The 25,716-nt window shown below is 47.8% G+C and overlaps 1 protein-coding gene across 1 annotated transcript in view; it reads left to right on the top strand.

Moving 5' to 3' along the window:
• CHRNA2 (cholinergic receptor nicotinic alpha 2 subunit) overlaps nt 1-25,716 on the top strand; it is a 144,688-nt gene that overhangs the window by 82,084 nt on the left and 36,888 nt on the right. The window contains exon 4 of the mRNA XM_085613107.1: nt 19,485-19,529. Coding sequence (XP_085469233.1) covers nt 19,485-19,529 — 45 coding nt within the window. The remainder of the gene's footprint in view (nt 1-19,484; nt 19,530-25,716) is intronic.

Below are 25,716 nucleotides of genomic sequence, written 5' to 3'. Positions count from 1 at the left end.
TTCCAGATTCTGGAGCAGTGTGAAGAAACTGCTGGCATGGGGGAGTTTTCTTTGTGATGTTTCCTAATCACGGGTCTGACCCGGTTTTGGTTCCGGGTGGGCTAGGGACATATGAGATGAGCAGCTCATCTGCGAGGTAGTCCCTTTTAGGCTGCGCCTGCCAGAGTTAGCGAGACTCTTGTGTTCTGTAGATTACTTACACTTCATTTGCTGTGTTGTCATTCTTCTTTGCTGCCTTCTGATTGGGGCAGCACTGCCTATGCGTCACTTTCTTTTCTTGCAGCAGTGCATGGACTAAGCACAGATTAAATACATTTAATTAGTGTCTCTCCGCTGCTCGTGCTGCAAATTATGTACTATAAAACGCTATGACGCGGTCAACGCTGGCTGCATCACAGGGCTTTAAAAAAATCTTTTACGCCACCCGCCAACATCCTGGTTCTTCTCCAAACCCGTCCCTGTTTCTTCTTCCCACATAAGACCCTTCCTAACTTTTTTTTTAATTTGCCCAGGTTACTTTTTTTATCATTTGTTTGTGTTGCAGTCACGCTTATCTCAGCAGCAATGTGTCTAGACCCCCCTCGTTCAGCTGGGACGGTACCGCCGATACCATGTTCAGAGGCATCCGTCTTAACAATGAGCTCCCAAGAGAATTCAGGGGCCCGGAGCACAGGAGCTGTGCAAATGGCCTATTTTGGGGAGTCAAGCGCTGTTTGGCAGGCCTCGGTCCATATTACATTCCTGGGCTGCCTATTTGAAGTCAGCTTCATCAATGGGGTCAAATTGGTGCCATATCCCTTGATGAACTTCCGGTAGTACCCGGCGAGCCCAAGAATGCTTTGATGACCGTTTGCATTTTTGGGGGCTCCCAGGCCCGGATGACTCCCACCTTGGCCTGGAGGGGTTGCACCTTACCCCGGCCCACCCGATGACCCTAGTATACCACAGATCCTTGTCCTATCTGGCACTTACTGGACTTGATAGTCACGCCTGCTTGCTGCAGGGCCTGAAGTACTTCCTGGAAGTGAAACAGATGATCTTCCCAGCTGGTAATGAAGACGGCAATGTCATCTAGATACACTGCTGAGAAGGCCTCTATACCAGCAAGGACCTGGTTCACCAGCCTCTGGAAGGTGGAGAGGCATTCTTGAGCCCTAAGGCGTGGAACTGAACTGATAATGCCCTTCAAGAGTGGAGAACGCAGTTTTTTCCTCGGTTCGCTCAGTGAGGGCAATTTGCCAAAACCTGGAGGGGAGGTCGAAGGCACTTTAATACTGGGCCGCACCCAACCTTTCGATCAACTCATTTGCCCGCAGAATTGGATGGGCATCCATTCGGGTCACAGAGTTCAGCTCCTTATAGTCCACAAAGAACCTTAGTTCAGGTGTGGTACCCATCAGGGCGGTTTTTGGTACCAACTGGACCAGGGGCTACTAGAGGGCTTGATGACCCCCAATTCTAGCATTGAGACACCTTCGCCTTGATGCTAGACCTCACCTTATCAGACAACCTGTAAGATTTGCTCTTGACGGATGTTGGCGCCTGTGTCCACATCATGAACAGGTGGGTAGTCCCTGGGATAAGAGAGAACAGAGAGGGAAACTGCCCCAACACTCGGTGGCTGCCCCTCGGCTGGTCAGGAGTTAGGGTGGGGGACAGGTTTACTACTTACACTGGCCCATCTATCCCCTTAGTGTCTAAGAGGTCAGGGAGAGGTTCACTCTCCTCTTATGCCTCCCCATCTGCCACCATTAGCATGGTGACCTCAGACCTCTCAAAGTGTGGCTTGAGGTGACTGATGTGAAGTACCTGCAGCCTTCCTGGGGGTCTTGAGATCCACGGGGTAGGTGGTGTTCCCCTTCCTCTAAGACACCTCATAGGGCCCTGTCCATTGGTCCTGGGGGGCCCCCGGCTCCACCGCCTCCACCACCCACACTTTTTGTCCAGGTCACAACTCCAGAAGAAGGACATTCCTATAATACCACTCATCCATAACATTTTGGCTGGCTTCTAAGTTGTGGGTGGCTGGCTTCCACAACCTGCACATTTAGCTCTGGAAGGCCAGCATATAGCTTACTACATCCTGGGTAATTCTTTTGGGAGTCTGCTCCCAGCCCTCCGTGACCAAACTCAGAGGTCCCCTGACCGAGTGCCTGAATAGGAGTTTGAAGGGGCTAAACCCCACTCCCTTCTGAGGGACCTCCCGGCAGGCAAACAACAGGCACAGTAAGAGGACATCCCACTTTTTCCTCAGAGCCTCTGGTAGGCCTCTGATCATGCCTTTCAGTGTCTTGTTGAATCTCTCCACAAGCCCATTAGTTTGGGGGTGGTAAGGAGTGGAGAAGTTATATGTCACTCCACACTCCTTCCACATAGCCTGCACGTATGCAGAAAAAGTTTGTGCCCCTATCGGACACCACCTCCTTGGGGAATACCACTCGGGGAAAAATTTCCATCATAGCCTTTGCCACCGCCAGTGCAGTTATGGTTGGTCCTCAGAAGGATCGCCTCTAGGTACTAAGTAGCATGATCCACCAGAACCAGGATTAACCTATGCCCTGCGGCTGTCTAGGGGTTCATAGTTTTTATGATATCGATGCCCACCCCTCCAAAGGGGCTGGCAACGATGGGCAAGGGGTGAAGGGTAGCTTAAAGCTTCTGCCCAGTCTTGCCACTTGCCTGGCAGGTCACACAGGTCCTGCAGAATGCATCTGAGAACACCCTGAATCTGGGCCAATAAAAGTGAGGACCAAGCCAGGCGAATATTTTGTCCTGGCCCAAATATTCTGCCAGGGAAATGTCAGGGGCCAATTCTAATATGAAAGACCTATAACACTGGGGTACCACCAGGGCCCTGTAGGTCCCCTGGCAAGAAGCCTTGGACTCACTGTACAGAAGGTTGTCCTCCCAGTAAAGGTGATGAGTCCGGGATTCACCTTCGGCTGCTTACGCTTCGGCTTGCCGACTCAGGCCCTCGAAGGTGGGGCACTCTCTCTGTGCCCTAGAGAACTCCTCCCTAGTGGGTCCTCCTTCCACTTGCCAACAGGCAAGCTCAGGAAGGGCTCCAGGAGAAGTAATATCCTCTTCAGTAGACTCTGGGGTGGCTTCAGCCAGTTCCCCATCTGTCTCAGCAGAGGAACATTTTGAGGTGAGTTTCCCCCGTCTTTGTTCTCTCCCCTTATTAGCAGAGCGCTGGGCCATTGTCCCAGGCTCCTGCCTTTTTTGACTCCCTTCTCGGGTAGCATGAACCGTGTGATAGCACAGATCCATTCGGGTAAACCCAACATCTCCACATGAGCCTGGAGCTCCACTTCCTTCCAGATAGTGTGCTCCATGTCATTACCCAACGGAAAAGCCACTGGCATGGGGGGGACTCACAGCAACCTTCAACAGGCCCACCCCCCCACCAAATGGCACCTGGGCCACCGGGAAATGACCCTCTCTGTTAGCCACCAGCACCTGGTGGAAGGGTTGGGTAATTACCTGCTCTGGGCAGACCAGCTGACTCCTTACCATAGTCATGCTGGCCCCTGTATCTCTAAGAGCTTCCACCCTCTGCCCATTGATGGTGACTATTTGCCTATGGTTTGTTGTATTATCAGACACATAGATCCTGGGAACCATTTCACTGTCGCCCAGGAACACTAGAGGAACACCACCAAACTCCATCACCTGTGGCCACCTCCTCCCCCATTACTATGCTCACCACCTCTGGAGCCCTTCCTCCAGCGGGCAGAGGCCCTCATTTTAGACACTTAAGATCTCCCTTGTAATGTCCATACTCGTAATACTAAGGGGTCTTCGGCGGCAGATTCTTCTTCGGGTGAGTCTTCTTTGAGGGGCCAGACTGGGGATTCGGGCCGGACCCTTTCCCCAGGGAAGGTTTGTGAGGCTTGTCCGAAGACTCCTTCTTTTTGTCACCCCCTCCTTCTTTTGGTGGGGACCCTGCCCCCCCCCCTTCTGGACGCTCTGGTACTAGCCCAGAGGTCCGCTTCTTCAGCAAGCTTCCAGAAATCCACCAGCTTGCTCTCAATGCAGCTCGGTAAAACAGGTCTTGAGAAACTGCTTCCTCAAGACCATATTGTACAAACCTTCATAATCCTTAACCTTAATGCCCAACACCCAACCCTCCAGTGCCTTACTCGCATAGTCTAAGAAGTCTACCCATTTCTGGGTGACCAGCTTAGGCTGGCCATAAACCTCGTCAGTATTTTTCTGGGGTCAGTCCAAATGTACTGACCAACATGGTCTTCCTAGATGGGTAACAAGTCTGGTCCCCCAAAATCCAGTGTCAGGAGGGTGTCCCTCCCTACGGGGGCATGTACCACCAAATACTTTCTCCCCAGTTCTCTTCTGGGACCCGGTGTACCTTCAAAATCACCTCGTAGACTGCCAACCATTTATCGATGCTGTCCCCTACCTGGTAATCCTGTAACACATCTTTGAGGATTTAATCCTTATTCTCGCTGCTAGGCACTGCAGGGGCGCTGCCACCATTACCGTTGTTGTACCCTATTTGTAGGGCTCCAATGTCCAACTCTCGGCGGCTAAGCTCATGGGCCATTTTTCCCCTTCCATGGCTAGTCTCTTTTCCGGTAGAGCTTGCTCCTGGTCCAATCTAGCCACGGCCTGATCTTTTTCTAATTTAGCAAGGGCTAGGGCCTGCTCCTTGGCAGAACTGGCAAGTTCTAACTTCAGCTTCCTTTCTTCCCAACTGTCCTCCAGCCCCTCGGAGGACAGGCTCCTTGAGGTTATGCTGGCACTGGCGGGGGGGAAAGAGGGTCCACCCCCTCCATCAGTTGTCCATAACAGTGCCCCTGACCCTGCTCAGACTGTTCCCCATATTCCGCTTCTCCCTCCTTAGTCACTTCTCATTTGGGATGGGCATCTGGCCAGGCACTTATTGCCCTCTGCAACTCCACCTTTTTGGCTCTTCCCTTGCAAGCCACCCCTTTTGCCTGACAGACATCCTTTAGCTGGGCCGTATAGGTTTCCAGCTCATCCAAACTCTACCTCAGGTAGGCCCTAAGACATGTTAGCACACCAGTAGAAGTAGAGATTACTGAGGAACACAAGTTACCACTCTCCAGCTGTCCCCTTCAGGGACACCTTAGGAAACAAAGGAACACTTTTCTTACGTGAAGTTGTGGTGCGCAATAATTCACCGTGTGAAGCTGTGCAAATGCAAGTCCTGACGCACCGCTGCCACCAAATGTTGGAACCAGCACTTTCTGGTTGGCTAAAGGGATGCCCCAACCAGGCAGAATACACTGCTCCCATCGAGGGCAGGTGATTACACACACTGTACAACCTGCGTTCACACTAAGGAAGCTTGGCACTGAGCAGTCAGGCTAAACACAGAGGCAATATATAAAGCAAAGGCACAGCACTCAACCACAGTAAATACACGGCACATCACAAAAGAGAGACTTCACACAGGGCATAGGTAAATATTGTGTATATTTAACACACACATTAATCAATGCAACATGAATATCATGTATTTCTGGGCATAAATCACACTTGGCAATATTACTAGCAGTACTAGGCCCAATCATGTTGATAAGATATTGATGATATGCACACATGGGACAATTTCTATTCTAAACCCCACAGCACCCTTATGCGGTGCGATACATTGTCATCCCCAAGCCCACCCCCCAATTCAAATAATTCAATATCACACAGTTATACGGTGGACCCTGGGCTACAACATCAAAAATATGTGCATACAAGGATTTTTTAGCAGCACCACGGATTGGGGCCACGTGGGTAAAACCAATATAAGGTACTTTTGGCAAGAAATCAACGCATAAACTAACACAGCCGGCCAGTGTCCAGAATCACAGGCGATCCACAGACTGTGCCTAACACACACTCAATCTGCACCGCTACATGGTGTGGCAGGTACCAACTTGGTCCGTTTGGGACACCCACACACCACCATAATGAGATGTAACTGATACCCAGAAGGTCAAAGGATAGCACGCTGCCCCATGGCCCCAAGTCTCTCTCCAACCCTCTCCCTCCTACTGTCCCATATCCCCCAAAGGGAAGATCACCAGGTCCTTCCTCCGGATACTAGGCCGCATGTGGCCGAGGTCACGCGTAGTCTGGGTTCCCCGGAAAGCAGGTGGGTATAGGTAGCAAGAGTAAACAAGAGACAGACGTAAACACAGGGGTTTTGGCGCCACTCTGGAAGTTCTCCAACAGGTTGCAAAGCAGAAGCAGGCTGAGGGTAATAACTGGTTACATACAGGGGTCCATCTGAGCCTTCCAGCACCAGCCCAGTTCTGCAAAGCACATGGGGGGTCACTCAGTCTTTTGACCTGCTCCCAAACTTTCTCAGAGGCATCCCTCCAGCCTAGTCACTCACTCTCACTCCTACCTGGCACCAAGATGTCATCGAGAGTGGCCAGGTGAGGAGAGGGCAGTTGGTCCACCATGATCGGGCCAGAAAGGACACAAGCGATGAATGGGGAATAACACAGGGGGAACCTCTCGGCCTGGGGAGGCACCCAGTCTGGTACATGTTGATCAGGTTCATACCCAGGCAATCTGGGCACAAGGTCTAGCGTGCAATGAGATGGGTCACACCAGACACTTCAGGTCAAGCAACAACGAGTTGCAAATTTCATACCTCCCTGGAAATGAGGCACTCTGTTTGGTGCCCGTTGATGTAGGTTCTATCAGACGATGCCGGTCACACCCACAGGTACCAGTTCAGCAATATCTCACAAGGTAGAATGTGACACTGCAACTGGTACAAGAGGGACACACCCGGTGAATCGGACACCACATGCAGTGAGCATGCAGTCGCCATGATGCACAAGAGATATGCAGCACAATCAACATAGGGGACCACTTTGGATCCCGCAACACGTGAATCCGCTCACCAACAACAAGACACTTATGTGTTCCGCAGTCCCCGCAGTTCATGGGTCATTCACCTGAGATGCGGGCAGGATTTAAGCAGCTTCGTAGTGGGCACTCTGATTTCCAGTCACTATTCTTAGTTCCAAGCTCCCACCGTGAATTCCATTGGAATTCAGAATGCGATGTGGGCACTTAGAGGGCACCGCTCTCCAGATGTCACCGGTAGAGGCTGTGGGTGCCTCATAGGAGATCTTTGTAGCTGAGATCTCCAAACGAACAGTGGGTCAGCCAACTGGCCCTTGGGGAGCCCACTTCAGGGTGTCACATTTCAGCAGGTAGTCGGCCCAGGTAAGCCACTATTCAGAAAGGGCAGGCGAGCCTTTCCAATGGCAGTATCCTCCTTGTGCACAACATATTTCATCTGGCAGTATGCCAACGCATTCCAGGTTCTATGGTCATGCGTCCCCACAAGCAGATCTCTCCCTTGAAAGAGGGTTGCACCAGTAGTTATACTGTAGTGGGCCTTTGAAGTTGGGGGGTTCAAAGGGTATTCATTTGAACCACATATGTCTCACCTACATTTCCATCCTCTCTGCCATGACGCCACGGAATGCAGTTCTCTATCTTTATGGGGGGGCCATGATCTGGCTCCAGAGGCTAAATGTCATAACCCCTTCCTCCCGTCTATTCCGCCAGGCCCGCAAATGGCAGAGGTCGCCCGTTCCAGTTGCATGCCCAATGGTTTATGGCCGTCGCTGAGGAATGCCCAGATGTGCTTCCCCGGACTCTGCAGTTGACCGGCGGCACGCACCATTGCACATAAAGAGTTTGGAGCATAGAAATGTCCACGTTTATATAAGTGCCATTTCTCAGCGAGCTATGCCAAGTCCACCTGCACCACTGGAAAGTGTTTGCCATTGCGAATCCACTGATAAGAAACATCATGAGGCTGCGCCACTGCAATCCACTATTGCAGCGGCAAGTACGCTCAACCACTTCCCCGTATTATCCTATGCGAAGAGCGAGCCTCATAGGTAGGGAAAAACGCATCGGTATTCCATTTTACCCGGGCAGGGCACACACGTGTGTACCTGCACGGCCCTTCACCTTCCACTCTGAGTGGAAGTGCAAGGGCCCCTCAGGATGGTCAGTGGTTACGAGAGGACAGCCTGAGCGCATGCGGAATAGAGCTATCAGAGGCCTGCCATGGCAGGTTGGACACGTTTAAAAGCACACTCTGCAAGTGGGCGCCTCGGCCTGCAATGGCACGCTGGACACCGGTCTACAATCAGCATGGGTACATGTGCACGCAGGCGAGTCTGCAATGCTAGACCTGCCCCATGTTTAGCACCACTTCTTAACACGCGTAGGAAGTGTGCGTGCACTTTCACACTGCACTTACAGTGGGAAAGGGCCCAGAGCCCTAAGGCCACACAACTCAGGAGGAAAGAGCAAAATATTTAGGGAACCGCTACTGGACGAGTATTAGGCCCAACAAACTCACAATCAAAAACTACTTGTCGGCTTAGCCCGGATATATTGTTAAAACCCAATAAAATTTGTTATTAAAAAAATACTGACAACGGGGAAATATGAACCAATAGAATATTTTTTTAAAGATATAATGTTGAAACATGGCACTGCAATAGACCCATCTGCTGGAAGGTAATATACGTTGTAGCATGTCACTTTTTTAAAGTGTCAGGCAAATTCACTCAAAAAATCTTAATAAATGTAGAGTTGCACCAATGTTTGTGACTTTGCATTTCCAGGAGAAAAGACATTGAAACAAATGTACTTACAGAGGCCATAAACCCCAAACAATTCAAGGGACCCCAACTCACCTCAGGCTAATGATTATCTGTGCGGTATGGGATATTCAGGGCCCCCTTATCACATTCTGTAGGGGGGGCGGTATTTGTAGTTATGCCACTGTATTTACACAGAATGTTATATATATATGTGCACCTTGCTGGGAAGCGTGTTACACAAGTTAGCTTTGCCAGGCAAGGAGTGTTTACAGTACAAGTGTCAAACCTATTACAACATCTGTAATCTAAGATTGAACATGTGTCCTTTAGTTTACGTTCTATACAATCAATTCACACAAACTGATTTTAGGCACTTGCTGTAATAAGGGAAGCAACCAAAAATCCACAACTTCGAAGTGCACTGCCTTCCCACGCAACACGTGCCTGCAAGATGGCTACTGCTAAAAGGAGGTGGGTGCTAAACACAGTCTATCATATACCTAGCAACCACATCTGACTAACAAAAAAAGAAACTAGTTGTCACAATTTGGGTTATTAATTTGAGAGGGGGGTACCCCAATAAACTCAACTTGGGTTTATGGCCTCTGTAAGTACATATGTCAAAACACAGTTAAAATCTGTGCTGAAGCTAGGATTGCTCCAACAGCATGCCATTCCCCAAAGAAATGTCTCACATTCAAGCACTGCCAACAATTCAAAGTTTAGGGAATAACACAAGATCATTTCCAGACAAAAAAAAAAATACAGGAAAGATAAAAAAGGAAAAAAGACATCAAGATGAAAAAAATCTGATAAGGGGGACCAGAGATATGATTTTTGTAAAGTATACAGGCAAGAAAAAACAAAGTGGCACACAGAAAGAACTTCATTTAGCGGTTTACAAGACCTAGTTCTGATTACAGGCCAACCACGATGGATCAGGGTTCAAGTAGGAAAAGCAGGTCACACCTGTTAAAGTTTCACTGTAAGACTAAGTACACTTTTGGGACCTTGAAGTTCTCCCGCAGGTTAAAGCAGGACCTCTGTCGGACACCCCTATCACGACACAACATGGCAGCGCCCAGATTCCAGCTGAAACCCACCAAGAAGCGTCCTCTCAATAGAAACAGCAGACAGACTCAGGACCAGGCATCACTGCACGGGAAGCTGATTCCCCGAACGGAGGGGGGAGGGGCGCCCCTGCCAGGCTACTGCTGTGAAGCTAATGCGTTTTGTCAGTTAATACTTCACTTCATATGTTGTTTATGCCATGGGGAGCGAGGGCATCATGTCATAAACACTAATGTGTTTCCGCAACAAGAGGAACGATTAATGATTTATATGAAAAATGTGAGTTTGTGAGATCCGCGCCCCCAAGCGGAGCCCCCGCTGCGAGCGATTGACCCCCGCCAACCTTAAAGTGGCAGACCCCCAGCTAAGCCCGACCTCGTGGGGGTTTGCACAGTGATGAGAGGAACCACTTTGAAGATATGCTATACAAATGGAATCACTTTTCGTTTCATTTGTCTCAGTGTTGTGATGCTGTTTCTTCTGCTCACTCCTGGTTCAGTCTACCCTCTCGCCCTTTCCCTCTAGCTTTTCCCCCACAGAGCTTTAAAATGCTTGTTGTAAGGGCATGCACCCGTACCAATGGGTTCCATATAAAACATTGGCGGAACCCTGTTTATTCAAGTTGTGGGGTCTTGTCACACAAGCATACACACATGCATATTCACACATTCTCACATCCACAAATTCACAAGCACACATGCATGCACACATACTCACATGCACTCACACCCATCCATTCACAATCACACATGCATGCACAAATACTCACGAACTCACACCCACCCATTCACAAGCACACACGCATGCATACATTACACTCACACCCACAAATTCACAAGCACACATGCATGCACACATACTCACATGCACTCACACCCACCAATTCACAAGCACACATGCATGCACACATACTCACGCACTCACACCCACCCATTTACAAGCACATATGCATGCACACATGCCCACCCACCCACAAGCAAGTATGCATACACACATACTCACACACTCTCACACTCACCAATTCACAAGCACCCATACTCAGACCCACCCATCCACAAGCTCACACACACACACACTCACCCCATTGTTCACAAGCACACACACTCACACCCACCCATCCACAAGCACACACATGTGCACATACTCACACCCACCCATTTGAGTCAGCCCCATTCAGAAATTGACTCTTATGCACATCCTCACTATTACACTGTACGCCACTACAGTTTACCCCATTACACTTTACCCCGCTACACTCTACAACACTCCACTCTACGGTATTCCACCCTACAACACTCCACTGTCCGCCACTACATTCTACACAACTCTATACTATTGCACTCTATTTCTTTCCACTCTGCACCGCTCCACTCTACCCACTCCAGTGTAAGCTATTCCACTGTACACCACAACTTATACATGCCACTCCACTGTACGCCACTCCTCTCTACGCTATTCCAGTGTATGCTACTACACTGTACCACACTCCACTGTACCCCAGTCCACTCTACAACACCCCACTGTGTGCCACTGTGCTCTATGCTATTCCACTGTATACCACTCTGCTGTATGCTATTCCTCTGTATGCCACTCTAATATACTCCACTGGAGGTCACTACATTGAACACCACTCTACTGTCTGCTGTTCCACTGTATGCTGCTCAACTGTATGGCACTCCAGTCTACACTACATCACAGTATGCCACTACACTGTACGCCAACACACTCTCCACTATTCCACTGTATGCAGCTCCACTGTACAATTTTCCACTCTATGCTATTCCATTCTATGCCACTGTACTCTACCCCACTCCACTCTACGCCACTTCATGATACTCCACCCCACTCTGTGCCACTCCGCTCTACACTAGTGCACTGTATGATACTCCACTATATGCCACTTCACTCTACGACAGTCCACTGTACATCACTCCATTCTGTGCCACTGCACTGTACGCCACTCTATGCCTATCCACTCTACCCTATTCTGCTATACGACACTCCATTCTATGCCACTCTACAGTACGCTGTTCCACTATATTCCGCTCCACCCTATGTGACTACACTGTATGCCAGTAACACTATGATATTGCACTCTATATCACGCCACTGTACACTTCTCCACTGTTTTGCACTCCACTCTACACCACTCTATTACACTGTAGGCCACTACACTCTACTCAATTACACTGTACTCTACTACAGTCTACCCAAATACACTGTACCCCGCTCCATTCTAAACACTCCACTCTATGGTATTCCACTCTACAACACCCCACTGTACGCCACTATACTGTATTGCACTCCACTCTACGCCATTACACTGTACTTCACTCCACACCACTCTATTGTACGCTACTCCACTGTATGCCACTCCACTCTACGCTATTCCACTGTATGCCATTCCACTCTACCCCACCCCAGTGTACACAATTCTACTGTATGCCACTCCAGTGCACGCAACTCCACTTTACTTGACTCCACTCTATGCTTCTCTACTGTACGTCACTACACTGTACCTCACTCCACTGAATGCCATTTCACTCTGGGGCACTCCACTACATGCCAGTCCATTCTATGCTACTCAGCTATACCCACTCCACTCGAACACAAGCACTGTACGCCACTGCTCTGTACATCACTACACTGCAGGCCAATCCACTCTACATGATTCCACTGAAAGCAACTCCACGCTATTCCACTCTATGCCTCTCCACTCTATACCACTCCACTGTACGCCATTCTAATTTATAGTATTCTATGCTAGTCCCCTCTACGCTACTCATGATACTCCACCCCACTCTGTGCCACTCCGCTCTACACTAGTGCACTGTATGATACTCCACTATATGCCACTTTACTCTACGACAGTCCACTGTACATCACTCCATTCTGTGCCACTGCACTGTACGCCACTCTACGCCTATCCACTCTACCCTATTCTGCTATACGACACTCCATTCTATGCCACTCTACAGTACGCTGTTCCACTATATTCTGCTCCACCCTATGTGACTACACTGTATGCCAGTAACACTATGATATTGCACTCTATATCACGCCACTGTACACTTCTCCACTGTTTTGCACTCCACTCTACACCACTCTATTACACTGTAGGCCACTACACTCTACTCTATTACACTGTACTCCACTACAGTCTACCCAAATACACTGTACCCCGCTCCATTCTAAACACTCCACTTTATGGTATTCCACTCTACAACACCCCACTCTACGCCACTATACTGTATTGCACTCCACTCTACGCCATTACACTGTACTTCACTCCACACCACTCTATTGTACGCTACTCCACTGTATGCCACTCCACTCTACGCTATTCCACTGTATGCCATTCCACTCTACCCCACCCCAGTGTACACGATTCTACTGTATGCCACTCCAGTGCACGCAACTCCACTTTACTTGACTCCACTCTATGCTTCTCTACTGTACGCCACTACACTGTACCTCACTCCACTGAATGCCATTTCACTCTGGGGCACTCCACTACATGCCAGTCCATTCTATGCTACTCAGCTATACCCACTCCACTCGAACACAAGCACTGTACATCACTACACTGCAGGCCAATCCACTCTACATGATTCCACTGAAAGCAACTCCACTCCACGCTATTCCACTCTATGCCTCTCCACTCTATACCACTCCACTGTACGCCATTCTAATTTATAGTATTCTATGCTAGTCCCCTCTACGCTACTCCACTCTGTGGTTTTCCACTGTACACAACTCCACTCTCCCCACTGCACTCTACGCTATTCCACTCTACACCTCTCCACTGTTTGCCACTCCATTATATGTTTTACTAATCTGTGCCACTATACTCTACTACACTCCACTATATAACACTCCACTATAAGCTATTGTACTGTATGCCACTACACTTTATCTCGCACCACTGTATGTCACTCCACTGTATGCCCCTGCACTCTACACTACTCCATTTACATTGTTACACACTACATGCCACTCTACTCCACTCCACTATATTGCACTTTGCTGCACAATACTCCACTCTACACCACTCCACTGTATGCCACTCCTCTGTACCACATTCCACTCTACGCCAGTACACTTTACAACACTTTCCTCCTGTCAACAGTAGCACCCTCCACTTAATGACCCTTCTCTCAGTGACATTAAACTCTGCAATTTCAAAAGCATTTTATTAAAAATAAAAGACCATTAAAATTCAATGTAAAAAACGAAGGTTAAACCTTTGTCATAGTTAGGAAATCTTTTATTTATTCTTTCTATACACACTAAATTTAAAATACACATACTGTAGAAATTCTTAAGTTATAGTTCTACTATAAATTACTTATGCACCAACATTAAATTAATATAACATCATTTATTCTTTAGGTACAATCAAAAGTTAAAGTACTGAAAAATGTTAATTTTAAAAACTTGGTCACCACACTACATTAAGTATAACTCACCTCTCTGCCATGCACTGTGTTCTCACAAAAGATCTGCTTTGTGATGTTATAACTGTTCTTGTAAATACTGTTATCTTATATGGTATAAGTGAGATAACATAAAATGGTATAAGCAGTCTGCAGCTAAAGAATAAATAAAGTGATAATAATTTAAAGTTGGTGCATAAATTATAATTTTAAGGTATAACTGTGTGTATATATATTATATATCTTTTTTTTTTTCTCACAAAAAAACAAAAGGTTAAACTAACGTTATAGCTAGGTGAATATGTCGGTGACAACATTGATGTTTTGAACTAAATAAAAAACACAGAACTTCACCAGTTATAGTTAGCAGAGCTAACTATAACTTGTGCCCCAGCCATGTACTGCTTATGACCTTGCATATAACATCACTCATGAAATGTTCTATGACATCATTTATGACATCACTGATGGCTCAGGGAGGGGAGGCCGCAGGGCACAAAAAAACACAGAAGGCAACTGTCTACATATATTACGTATTTACATGTTTGTGGTTGGTTGGTGGGAAGGGTTGGGTTTGGTCAGGTGGCGGAGAGATTGATCATAGGAGGTTGGTTGGAGAGTTGGGTTTGGAGGATCAGTGACCATTTCAATTCTGTGATGTAGTGAGCAGCTCTTGTCGGGATAGGGATGGTGTTCCGAAGTTAAGGCCCAAGCTATTGAAAGAAATGAAGACACAGGGAGGTGTTTGGATACAGCAAGTAGGTGGAGGTAGGAAGGCTACAGTGGTCGAAGAGGGGTGATCCATGCAATTAGGACAGATAAGTATTCTGCAACCACGTTGAGGGTAACTTGAAATCAAACCAACAAATGGAGAGTGGTAGATTAAAAACCACTACATTTTATTCTTTAGGTCTTGCCTATATTACAGTTTTGTCTGTAGGTGAAAGCCTCTTGTGGACCATACCAAAAACGGACACTGGGTTTAGAGCCTGCTTACCATTCATTAACATAATTGTCCATATCATTAGTTTGCATCATATTCGATATCTTGACAGCCTCTTCTTGTGTTTTACCCTCCCCTGTAGCATCGGCGTTTTACTAAATTCTTGATTGGCTGACTTGTATTCTTCCAATGCTCACATTCAGGGAATTACATTTTTCTTTTTATTCAGCGCTGCACAGAGTATGTGTGTCCGAGCGCTCTCCATCATGTGCTGCTTCCTTCTCTCAAACATCCTCCCCTTCCCCGTCAGTTCTGTGTTGTTTCCGCATCCCTATCCCAAGCTCATCCATTGCTTTTCCCAACGTTTATGCCCCCCCCCACCAGCCCAGATCCAAGTCCATCCATTGCTCCCTGGCCCCTCCTCCCACTTCCAATTGCTTCGACACTGACCTGCTCCTCTGCCATCTCCTCTGCTGCTCCCATACCCACCTGCGTTCTGTAATTTCTTTTTTTTAATTTGATTATTTTGGGTCAGCTCAGCAGCTGCCATTTGTTGCCAGACCACTCTGCAGTACAAAAAGCGCTTTTGTGCTACTCAAAGGTTTTCTATTTTCATTTACTGCGCACAGTGGTTCTGCCATCTTGGGTCGATAAATAGAAAATGCATGAGCTAATGAAATGATGCCTTTTTAATGCCAGTACAGCACAGCATTTTGCTGTTTACTGATGCTGTGTGACATTGCCGAAAGACATTGGCAAAGCAAAAAAGTCATAAAGGCAAGACCTGTTGGCTTTGCTAATGCTTGTTAAAACCTGAAACCACTAAGGTGCTAATCAACAACTTGCAGTGCCAAACTGCACAGTACAACCTGTACACACCCACAAAAGCCCAAACAAACAACTGCAGAGAACTGCTGACCTGGCATTCAACCGTCCATTAGCTGAAAGGTCTGTGCATAACAAAGCCCAAGATAAGGCAGCTGCACTGGTCAGTGCTCACTAAACAGAAACTGAATAGCACACAGCCAGGATGTCCAACATAGGTCCAAGTCACTTAGATCCATGCTAGAATTTCAGAATATCAATATATAATATATGTATTAGTGTGGGGAATCTACATTAAACTAATTTACAGAGTCAGAGGGTATGCTGAAAATCAGGCATGAAACGAGCCTTTCTGAGCCTACCTTGGACACATCTGGCCTACAGGACTTAAATCTGCACCCTAATAAGTAAGCCTGGGGAAAGCACTTCGCTATGCTCGCGTAGTTTGCGAAGTTCGCGCTACTTCGCACTACGCGAACTGCACGTAGCACAGTGCGAACACGCGTAGCGTAGTGTTGCGGTCATTTTTTGCTTGCTCGCGGTCCTCAACGTCAAGTTGGCGACCGCGAGCAAGCAAAATGACATCCCGGCGAGACTTTTTCCTTGTTCGTGATCAGCAACATCAAGTTGGCGATCGCGAGCATGGAAAATAAACCTCCCGGCGAGATTCCCAACGCGAGGAGGTCAGGTTTCTCATTGCGAGGGGTCGCGTATGCTCGCGACCGCTCGCGATGAGAAACTGCCAGTTCGCGTTGAGAAAGCTGCTGCTCGAGTAAAAATCTACTCGAGCAGCAGAAAACTGCAGCTCGCACTGTGCAAGATGCCATTTTCAATGATTGCACAGTGCCGGTTGCTTGTCCGCACTGTGCAATCATTGAAAACAACATCTTGCACAGTGCAAACATGTTACTACGCAGTTCGCGAAGTGCTACGCGTAGCTCGCGTAGTGCGAACGTCACTTTGCGTAGCTTCGCGAAGTGCTACTTCGCGAACTACGCCCACCCTTACAATAAAGCCCAGTTTAAGAAAGGCTTATGACTATACCTTGGCACCATAGATCGCACTCCGGAATGGTGATCAACTAGTAGAACCTAAGCGGTGGGGTTGACCTCTTGCAGCAACTTGAACTGTTGTTACATAAACATGCCTATAGGTCATTAGGTCTCGGTTGTTGATGCCTTGAGCTGTCTGTTGGAGCTCTTTTGTTTCCCATGAATAACATATACTTAGAGCGGGCTTACAGTTAGCCTGTTGCTCATGCTTGGACAGCTTTGTTGTCTATCACAGGTCTCTATTCTTTCCTCCCTTCAAATACTTTTTAAGGCAAGGGCAAAGTGGGCTCTGGCCCAGGCCCCCAGCCTTTCAAGGGGACCCCTGATAGAGCCAGCTCCGTTCTGCAGAGTCTTGCCCTAATGACCTTCAATAATTCTTAAACAGATTGTTTTAAATACGGTTTTCTTTTAGTTTACTTTTAATGTGGGTTGTGTGTGAGTCCAGTACAGACATTTTGCATAGAAATGTTGCATTTGATGCAACCTCCATAAAAAGATTCTTTTAGATCAAAACAGGGCCTCACATAAGAGAAATGGGAGGGGGTCCCAGAGATTTTTTTCCAGTCATATTGGTGAGCAGCTGCTGTGTTACAATTTTGAAAACACACATCACTATACCTGAAAATGATGAAAAAGGCATTTAGAATTTGGACTAGCGTTCCTGTGCACTGTCAGGGACCTGGCCAAAGAAGGCATAAAAGAGCTGAAATTAGATTATAAATTCAAAGCTGTTCAACAGGGACCCCCAAAATCCGTTTGACCCAGGGCCCTCAAAATCCTTAAAATGTCCCTGCCTCCCTTCCCTCATGTTTGTTCTGCCTAGAAGCATTTCAGTGCCAGTGTTCTGAGTTGTATCCTTCCACGCCTGGCTTGATTGGACTTTTGTCCTTGGCTTTTCTGGTGCAGGGAATCCATGTCTTTCTTTGGTCCCTCCTACGCCTGTTGCACCGGACTGTGAAGTGGCCCTGGGCTCCCACTTTTAGTCACTACTCTTCCCCTTCCTGCTGGTCCATTACTCCCAGCCTTAGTTCCCTCTCCATTTCCAATTGTTTTTTTTTACTAGGACATGCAGCTGCAAACTGCTACTGAGCCACTAACTTCCTTTTTAGGTTTCGCCTGCACAGCTCTTGCCCTGTGCTTGTGAAATCTCTTGTATTTAATATATCTTAAAAGGAGGTTCTTATCAGTTCCCGTAGTCCAAATACTATGTCCATCCACTGTTGTGTGGAACTTTTTTTTGTTTACTTTCCCTGGCTGCACTCATTGAAACAGCTGTGTCACATTCCTGTTCTTTTCATTGTGACGTCGCCCAGGAGTATTTATTTGATCTCACTCTACATTTTTTGTGGGTTTAAGTTCTTGAACTCGATTTTACGACTTTGTTTTGGGCATTTATATTAGTGTACTTGTATGAGCCTTGTGAAGTTCTCACATCACTCTCTCTCATATTGAAGGAACTGGACAATACTGCCATTTACCGGTTATTTGTTAATTGTATATGAAAATTGCTCTTGCATACATTTTCTCTTCAGGTTTTATTTTGCTTGGGTACAGAGTACCTGTAGTCAGCTCGGATATCAAATGGGATATCTTTATTTTTAGGTTTTGCCTGCACAAACAGCTTACTATTTATCACATAGGCTAAACCTAATGCATTTACCAATGTTTGTTTTGGAACTGCTGCACTCTTTTTCACTTTTAATTTACCGTTTGAAAATGGCCATCAGCCATGTTCGAACAATAAATTAAAAATGACCACCATTGCTTCACCATGCATACATGTGCCTGCATCATGACACATGCATTGGATGCCATCTTAGAATGACTTATCTTTAATAAAAACTCCATCCCAAGGTGGCTTCCTTTGCGTCCGCATGCTTCCCATAATGTGGCGGCCATTTTGGCATTAAGTGGTACCAAAGAAAATAAGCATTTGCAAAGCCAATAGCTCAGCTCAGCTTTTACAGCAGAGACCTATTTGCTTCGCCAGTACTTGTCCAAAATAGCTTCTCTCCGTCCTGATAAAAGTTTTTGCAGCACCTCCCTTAATGGAGGGCGGCAGACCATCCCGTTCACGCATGCGCGTGGTTATCCCGTGGGCCCGGCAGCGGCGCGAGGCCTGCTGTCAGGCGGGCTGCGGTCCATCAGCGGCAGGCTGCTTCAAAGCCGCCTCCGGCCTCAGTGGCGGCTGAAACCCGGCAATCCTTGCCTTTTAAAACCGATATTCGGGCTACAATCTTTCAAATTGAAGCTGCAGGAAAAAATACACATAACCCTATTAGTCCGTGTTCCTTTCAGACAGGGGAAGCACTTTGTCCCCCGCAGACAGCTGACGGGGCCGATAACCTGACAGCGGGCCTCTAATTTGTGAGATGAACTGAGGCGCAGGGCGGCCGCTTCCGGAGCGCCGGCTCCCTGCCAGCCATTGATTTCAATTCAGATAAATTGCTCCTTCCACTCGGACTAAATTAACTCTTTTCCTATTTTCTACCCCCCCCGCCCTCTTTTCTTCTTTTTACCCTTCCTGCAGGATGAGAAAAACCAGATGATGACGACGAACGTGTGGCTGAAGCAGGTAAGGGCTTAACTCCCCACAGGAGTGATTGCTTCTCATAAACGCACTGACTCGGTATCAGCACCCCCCAGACACTCTTGCCTTCAGCTTACCCGGTCTCCATGGCTCCCGGGGTCACGTGCGCTACTGTCATGGTTGCCTTTTACAGCTCATTTTTCGGGTGTGTTGGGCCCATCGGCTCTCCAAGTGCACCGAAACTACGAATCCCATAATCCATTAGGTTGTTAAAAAAAAATACGTCTGAGCTAGAGTCATTTGGGAAAGTGTTTCCGGAGAGGAGAGTGTTACCATTCTGTTTTAACGATATCTGGTCTAGTTTTCTTGCTTTGTGTGAAAACAAATTGCTACAAATATTATTTGTATGTTGTTGTTGGTGTGTGAAGATGAGTGATTTGAGTTGTCTTTTTTGTGTCAGATGATTTTTCTCAGTTCTCCGTTTTCCCCTTACTGACAGTGCATACAGATATCAATGGAGGGATGTCTTTATGGTGTAATGATGACGTTTCAGAGTTAAATTCCTCAGCACTGAAATATCTGACTCTTGATAACATGGAAGATTTGGCAACTCGATGGCAGAGTTTCATGCTAAATGCACCCAACCTTCGCTGTAAAAGGATGCCTGATTTCTAGCCTTGGGCTTTCGTTTAACCCAGTGATGCATTCTGGGAGCTGTAGTCTTGGGTCAGTTAATGGCTCACTATGTCCACAAGACAAGAGCAGGAAGGGTGGTCTTACGGCCAGGTTACGAGGTCCTCAAATATGTGTTTTATATGTTCCATATAAGTTACATATGGCCTCATTATGAGTTGGCCATTAACAACCCCCGAATAAATTTCAGCAGGTCAAAACTAGCAATATTTAGCAGAGAAAAACTGCCTGCTGCATACCTGGATAAACGGATTTTGGTGAAATAAGCCCACCAATGCACATATTAATGCCAATTATCAATATCACTCTTAATTGGGTTGTAATTATCGCACCCGATTATTTCCGACCAAGCAAAGTCGGTATTTATCGGGTGAGATATACATTTATATAATTCTTTACACCCGTCGTGTTAGCATTTAGCCATCAAGTCGTGTTTCAACCACAGCAGAGTCGAATATCTTAAGTCATAAAAATAAAACAAATGTATAATGGACATTGCCAAGACCTCTTGCCTTTGGAAACGTACACCCCTACTGTGACTAGTGTCTAACTGCGCCAACACTTTCAGATATTCTTTTCCACAAAGTGGTTAGGAGGCCACATCACTAATTTGAGAGCTACTGGGTACAGGCACATGTATGGCGGAGGGTAGGTTGACCTGATTTTGAAAACCAAAAACTGGGACATTTCGCAAAAATGGAAGCAAGACTATAATTTTACATAAGCCGAGGGGCACAGAATTACAGCACTGAATAACCCAGACAAGGAGCTACTAAGGAAATAAAATGTAATTTTTAAGCCCAGTTTTTTACCTGCTAATTGAATTGCTTTCTGATAATCGACCTGACCTGGCTCTTCAAACAGTAGCAGCATCCCAGCCCCCCCCCCCCCGCGCCTTGAGACCCTCATGGGTATGTAGTGCGCTTTACAAATGCTATGATTGATTGATTGATAAGAGCTGCTTGCTAGTCCTGTTTTCGAACACACAAAAAGTGCCTCCCACTGTTTTTAGCCTACCCGCTCAAAAAAATCGGGACAGAGCCACATTTGCTGAAATCTGCCAGGACAGTGGTGAAAACCCGGGACTGTCCTGGCAAATGCAGGATGCCTGGTCACCCTAGTGTAGGGGGTCAGGGACATCTAAACTGTTCACATTTTTCCCAGTTCAACTTTCTTCCCAGCCCGTTCTATTCACAAATGTATTCTTACTTTTTTGGATTTATCTCAGAGTTAAGTAAACCCCGTAATTCTGCAGCCTGTTAATCTGTACTTTGAAGGTGGTGAGTACATTATCTGACTTTGAGGCGAGACTCACAAGCTTCACGGCCGCTCCTTTTCCGTTGGATTACCCCCTTCCCTGTCCAAACTGAATTACACCCATTTTCGGTCTCCGCAGGCGCCCACTTGAGAAATTCCATCCTCCAGGAAGAGGTCCCAGCGATTGATTGATTGGCTAGATAGTTTTATTTCGCCCCTGCGCCACGCAAGGGCGAAGCGAAACCTAAATGAGATTTATCAAGCCACGCAAGGGCCCTTTGTGTGGCCCTGCGTGGCTTGATAATTCTAGAGTAATGCAACACAGCGCAGATCACTGCTTTGTTTTACCCTGTCCCAAGGAGGTGTTCCATGGGTGGAGCGTGGGTGTTCCCACACATCCGCCCATGGATTTTGGAGCATTCCCAGATTTACCATTTGTGGTAGACCTAGGAATGTGCCGAATTGCTACGCCTCCCCAGGTGCGGCATAACGAGGAGTATTATCTTTATTTCTCCTTGTTTTTTCCTCTTTCTAGGTGTATGTTTTTTCCTCTTTTTTTGCTCGTGCTGCATTCTGCAGCACCCACAGATAGTGGAAAATACCTCAGGGTTGTTTTTTGTGCAGAAAGGTGCCTCTTCCTGCACAAAAACAAACCTGTCTACAACACAAGCACTCTTGCAACATTACACAAGGATGCCTGCATTGAAGCTAAGCAGTCAAGCGTGCGCCAGCGCTAGGAATGGTAAATACGGCGCATTCCTGCACTTTCATGCAGCACTGCACAGTGGCTTGCTACAGAAAATAATGATAAATTTGTCCCCAAATGACTACATTTGCAGAGTGACCTATCACGAGTGGGCCTTGGCATTTAGCAGAGTAAGAAAAGTTCTGGGATTTTTAGGTTGTGTTTACCTATCAGTGGAGTCAATTGGTCTGTCACCTCCCTACAGAACGCACCAAGCACGTAAGGTTAGGGTATCTCGCAAACATGTGGTACCTGTCACATCATGAGTGTCTCAGATCTCATCCAACCGAGGTTTAGCTTTCTGTCCTTTCATTAAACTTTCTTGCTGGCCCTGCTTGTTTTTGTTTGTGGACTTGACTTCTCAGAGCTCACTGGATGCATTCATGGGTTCTTGCTTTGATTTACCCGGAGAATCTGTTGTGTGCCAGCTTTGCACAGATTGTACCCCCACTCATAATTGTTTGTTGCCTTGTTGCCCTCACCAAACTATAGTGAGATCAGAAGTTTGTGGCAGCTGACACTCTCATGAGGAGTACATACCCTTTTTTCCTTCATCAGAGAAAAATACCGGAGCACACACGGAAGTCCAAAAGCATGAAATGCATTCAAAGAAAAACAAGCTTGAGGTATATTGTATGTAGTTTATTGTCTTTAGATTTGTTTACAGTCCTTCATCCGGACGTGTTATCCAATACAAACAGGCAGCCGACGTGTTCCTCTTCAAGACATTTTCAAGGTTGAAATCGATATTGGAAATTCGCAATAATAGTACTCGACACATGGGCAGAAAGCGCCTCACTGAAAATATCTACATTTTACGTAGGCTCATCAAGGCCCTGTGGTGTGCTGGTTACTTTCTACTTAAAAACATTAACACGCATGTTATGGATATTTTGGAGGCTGATTAGGGCCCCCTGTTCTTTATCTTTTCACACTTGCACTGCAGGTTTGTTAGCACCTAGGTCTTTTCAGTGAGGCACTTTCTGCCCATGTGCTGAGTACTGCCAGCACCCTCCTCTCCCACAACACAGGACGCCAAGCCACATGAACCCTCACGTCACCGAAGGACACCCAAGGACCTTTCGCCTACCAAAACTGCAGCTACACCCTCGCCCACACCCGCAATCCAGCTCCTCTCACCGCCCAGCCAACCAACAGCGCACCCGACCAGCACTGCTGCATCCTCCTCAACACGCGTTCCCTCCACAAAGACGCTACAGAAATCTGGGACCTCCTCAACTCCATCTCTCCCGATTTCGCCTTCCATACTGAAACCTGGACTAACCCCAGCTCTGACCCAGACATCGCCACTGCCATCCTGGAAGACTACAAGATCACCCTCCAGGATCACACCCACCGACCGAGAGGAGGCATCGCCATCATCCACAGGAACACCCTGCGCCTGACCACCCACTCGGATAAACCAATGACGAGCATGGAAAACCTCCACTTCCAGATCCAGACAAGCCCCAACACCTCCCTGCGCGGCACCCTCGTCTACGGCCCCACCCGCCCTTCAGACACCATCGTCGACTTAACCACACCCCAGGCTCTGGCATCTACCGGTTACATCCTACTTGAGACCTCAACTTCCACCTAGACCACCCCGGTGACCTGAACACCTCACCAGAATCGGACTCAAGCAGCTAGTCATCTCTCCGACCCACGCAGTGGGACACGTGCTTGAGCCCGTATTGTCCGCCAGTGAAAACATCGCCTACAGCCACAACACCGAACTCCTCTGGACTGACCACCACTGCATGCACTTCACCTTCACCACATCCACCGTACACCACGGCCCCCCTGTCATAGCAGGAAAAGGTCACCAAAGTACATCTCATCACCTTTCTCATCACTACCACTCTGGCAACATCAACAGATGCTAACACCTCAGCATGCAACCTCCACCAATGGATCTCCAACTGTACGGACACTCCGGCACCCCTCAAGAAGGCACCCAGCAAGCAACACTCCAAGAAAGCCAGCTGGTTCCCTCCCATGCTCCATGAGTCCAAACACACCTGTAGACAACTCCAGAAGCGATGGAGAAACAACAAAACCCCAAAAACCCATGCAACCTTCATAACCGCAGTCATCGCACACAACCTCCTCCTCAAAACCACAAAGAAAACGGCCCTCCAAGACAGAATAAAAGCCAACGTACACAACAGCAAAGAACTCTTCGCCATTGTCAAGGAATTTGCCATGCCCAACAGCATGATCAGTCGTCCCACCCTCCTAAGACCTCTGCAACAAACTCTGCACATTATTCCGCCACAAGATCAGGCAGATCTACAACAGTTTCAACACCCAAGACCCTCCCACTACGCCCGACACCGCCGCACCCAACCACGCTGCACCACACCAGATCCTGCTCAACTGGACTTCACTCACCAGATGACACACTCAAGATCATGAAAAGCGCCACTCCGGAGCCGCCTCGAACCCTTACATGCAACCGCGGCCTGTGCAGATAAGAGCAGTGGGGTGGTGGGAGGATTTCGACAGACAAGGGAAAATGTATTATTCATTTCATTTCCCCTCGTGGTCGTCTGCTGAATCCTCACCCCAACCCGGCCCCACCACTTTTACCTGCATCGGCTGCGGCTGCTTGCACGCACCACATCTTCCATAGAGCTGCCACCTCCATCGCCCCAAGCTTTGGCGCACCATCAACTGCTCTATCGAGACCACCACCTTCACCGACAACTGGATACATGCCGAGAGCAACCCCCTGCTGAGGAAGCCATCCACTGACCTAACAGACCTCAAGAACTTCAGACTCATCTCCCTGCTCCCCTTTTTAGCCAAGGTCATCAAGAAGACCATCAAAGCCCAACTCACGGAATTTATCAAAGCAAACCATGTCCTGGACATCTCCTAATCCGGCTTCCGAAGCAACCACAGCACCGAGACCGCACTCTTTGCTGCCACTGGTGACCCCGCTACTTCCTTGACTGGGGCAAAGCCTCAGCCCTGAGTCTTCTGGACCTCTTGTCCGCCTTTGATACCGTCTCCCACCGCACCCTAATCACGAGACTCCACAATGCCGGCATCCGCAACAAGGCACTGGACAGAATCTGCTCCTTCCTCACCCGTCGAACACAGCAAGTCAGACTACCTCCATGTCTCTCAGAACCCACTAAGATCAGCTGCAGAGTGCCCCAGTATGCCTCCCTGAGCCCCACCCTCTTCAATGTCTCCATGCCCCCTCCCCCCCCAAGCCATTGTCTGGAACTACGGAATCAACATCATCTTCTATGCCGACGACACCCAGCAGATCTTCTCCCTCACCATGGAACCCACACCAACCAGAATGAAATTTCACTGCGGGATGAAGGCCTTGCCACCTGGATGAAAGACAGTTTCCTCCTGAATGAAAGAGCGTTGCCTCAAACTCAACTCTGACCAGACCCTGGTGGCCCACTGCACTGGGAACTGCCCCATCTGGGGGAAGAGGTGTTGTGCAGCGGCCAGGGCGACTGATACTGGAACACGGAGGCTCACGTTTCGATCGCCGGCGGCAGGTTTGCTCAG

The sequence above is a fragment of the Triturus cristatus genome, chromosome 6 (genome assembly GCF_964204655.1).
Source record: "Triturus cristatus chromosome 6, aTriCri1.1, whole genome shotgun sequence".
In the NCBI taxonomy this organism is placed as follows: domain Eukaryota; kingdom Metazoa; phylum Chordata; class Amphibia; order Caudata; family Salamandridae; genus Triturus; species Triturus cristatus.
Note: the sequence above shows the minus strand (reverse complement) of the source record. Positions and strands in the feature narration are given on the sequence as shown.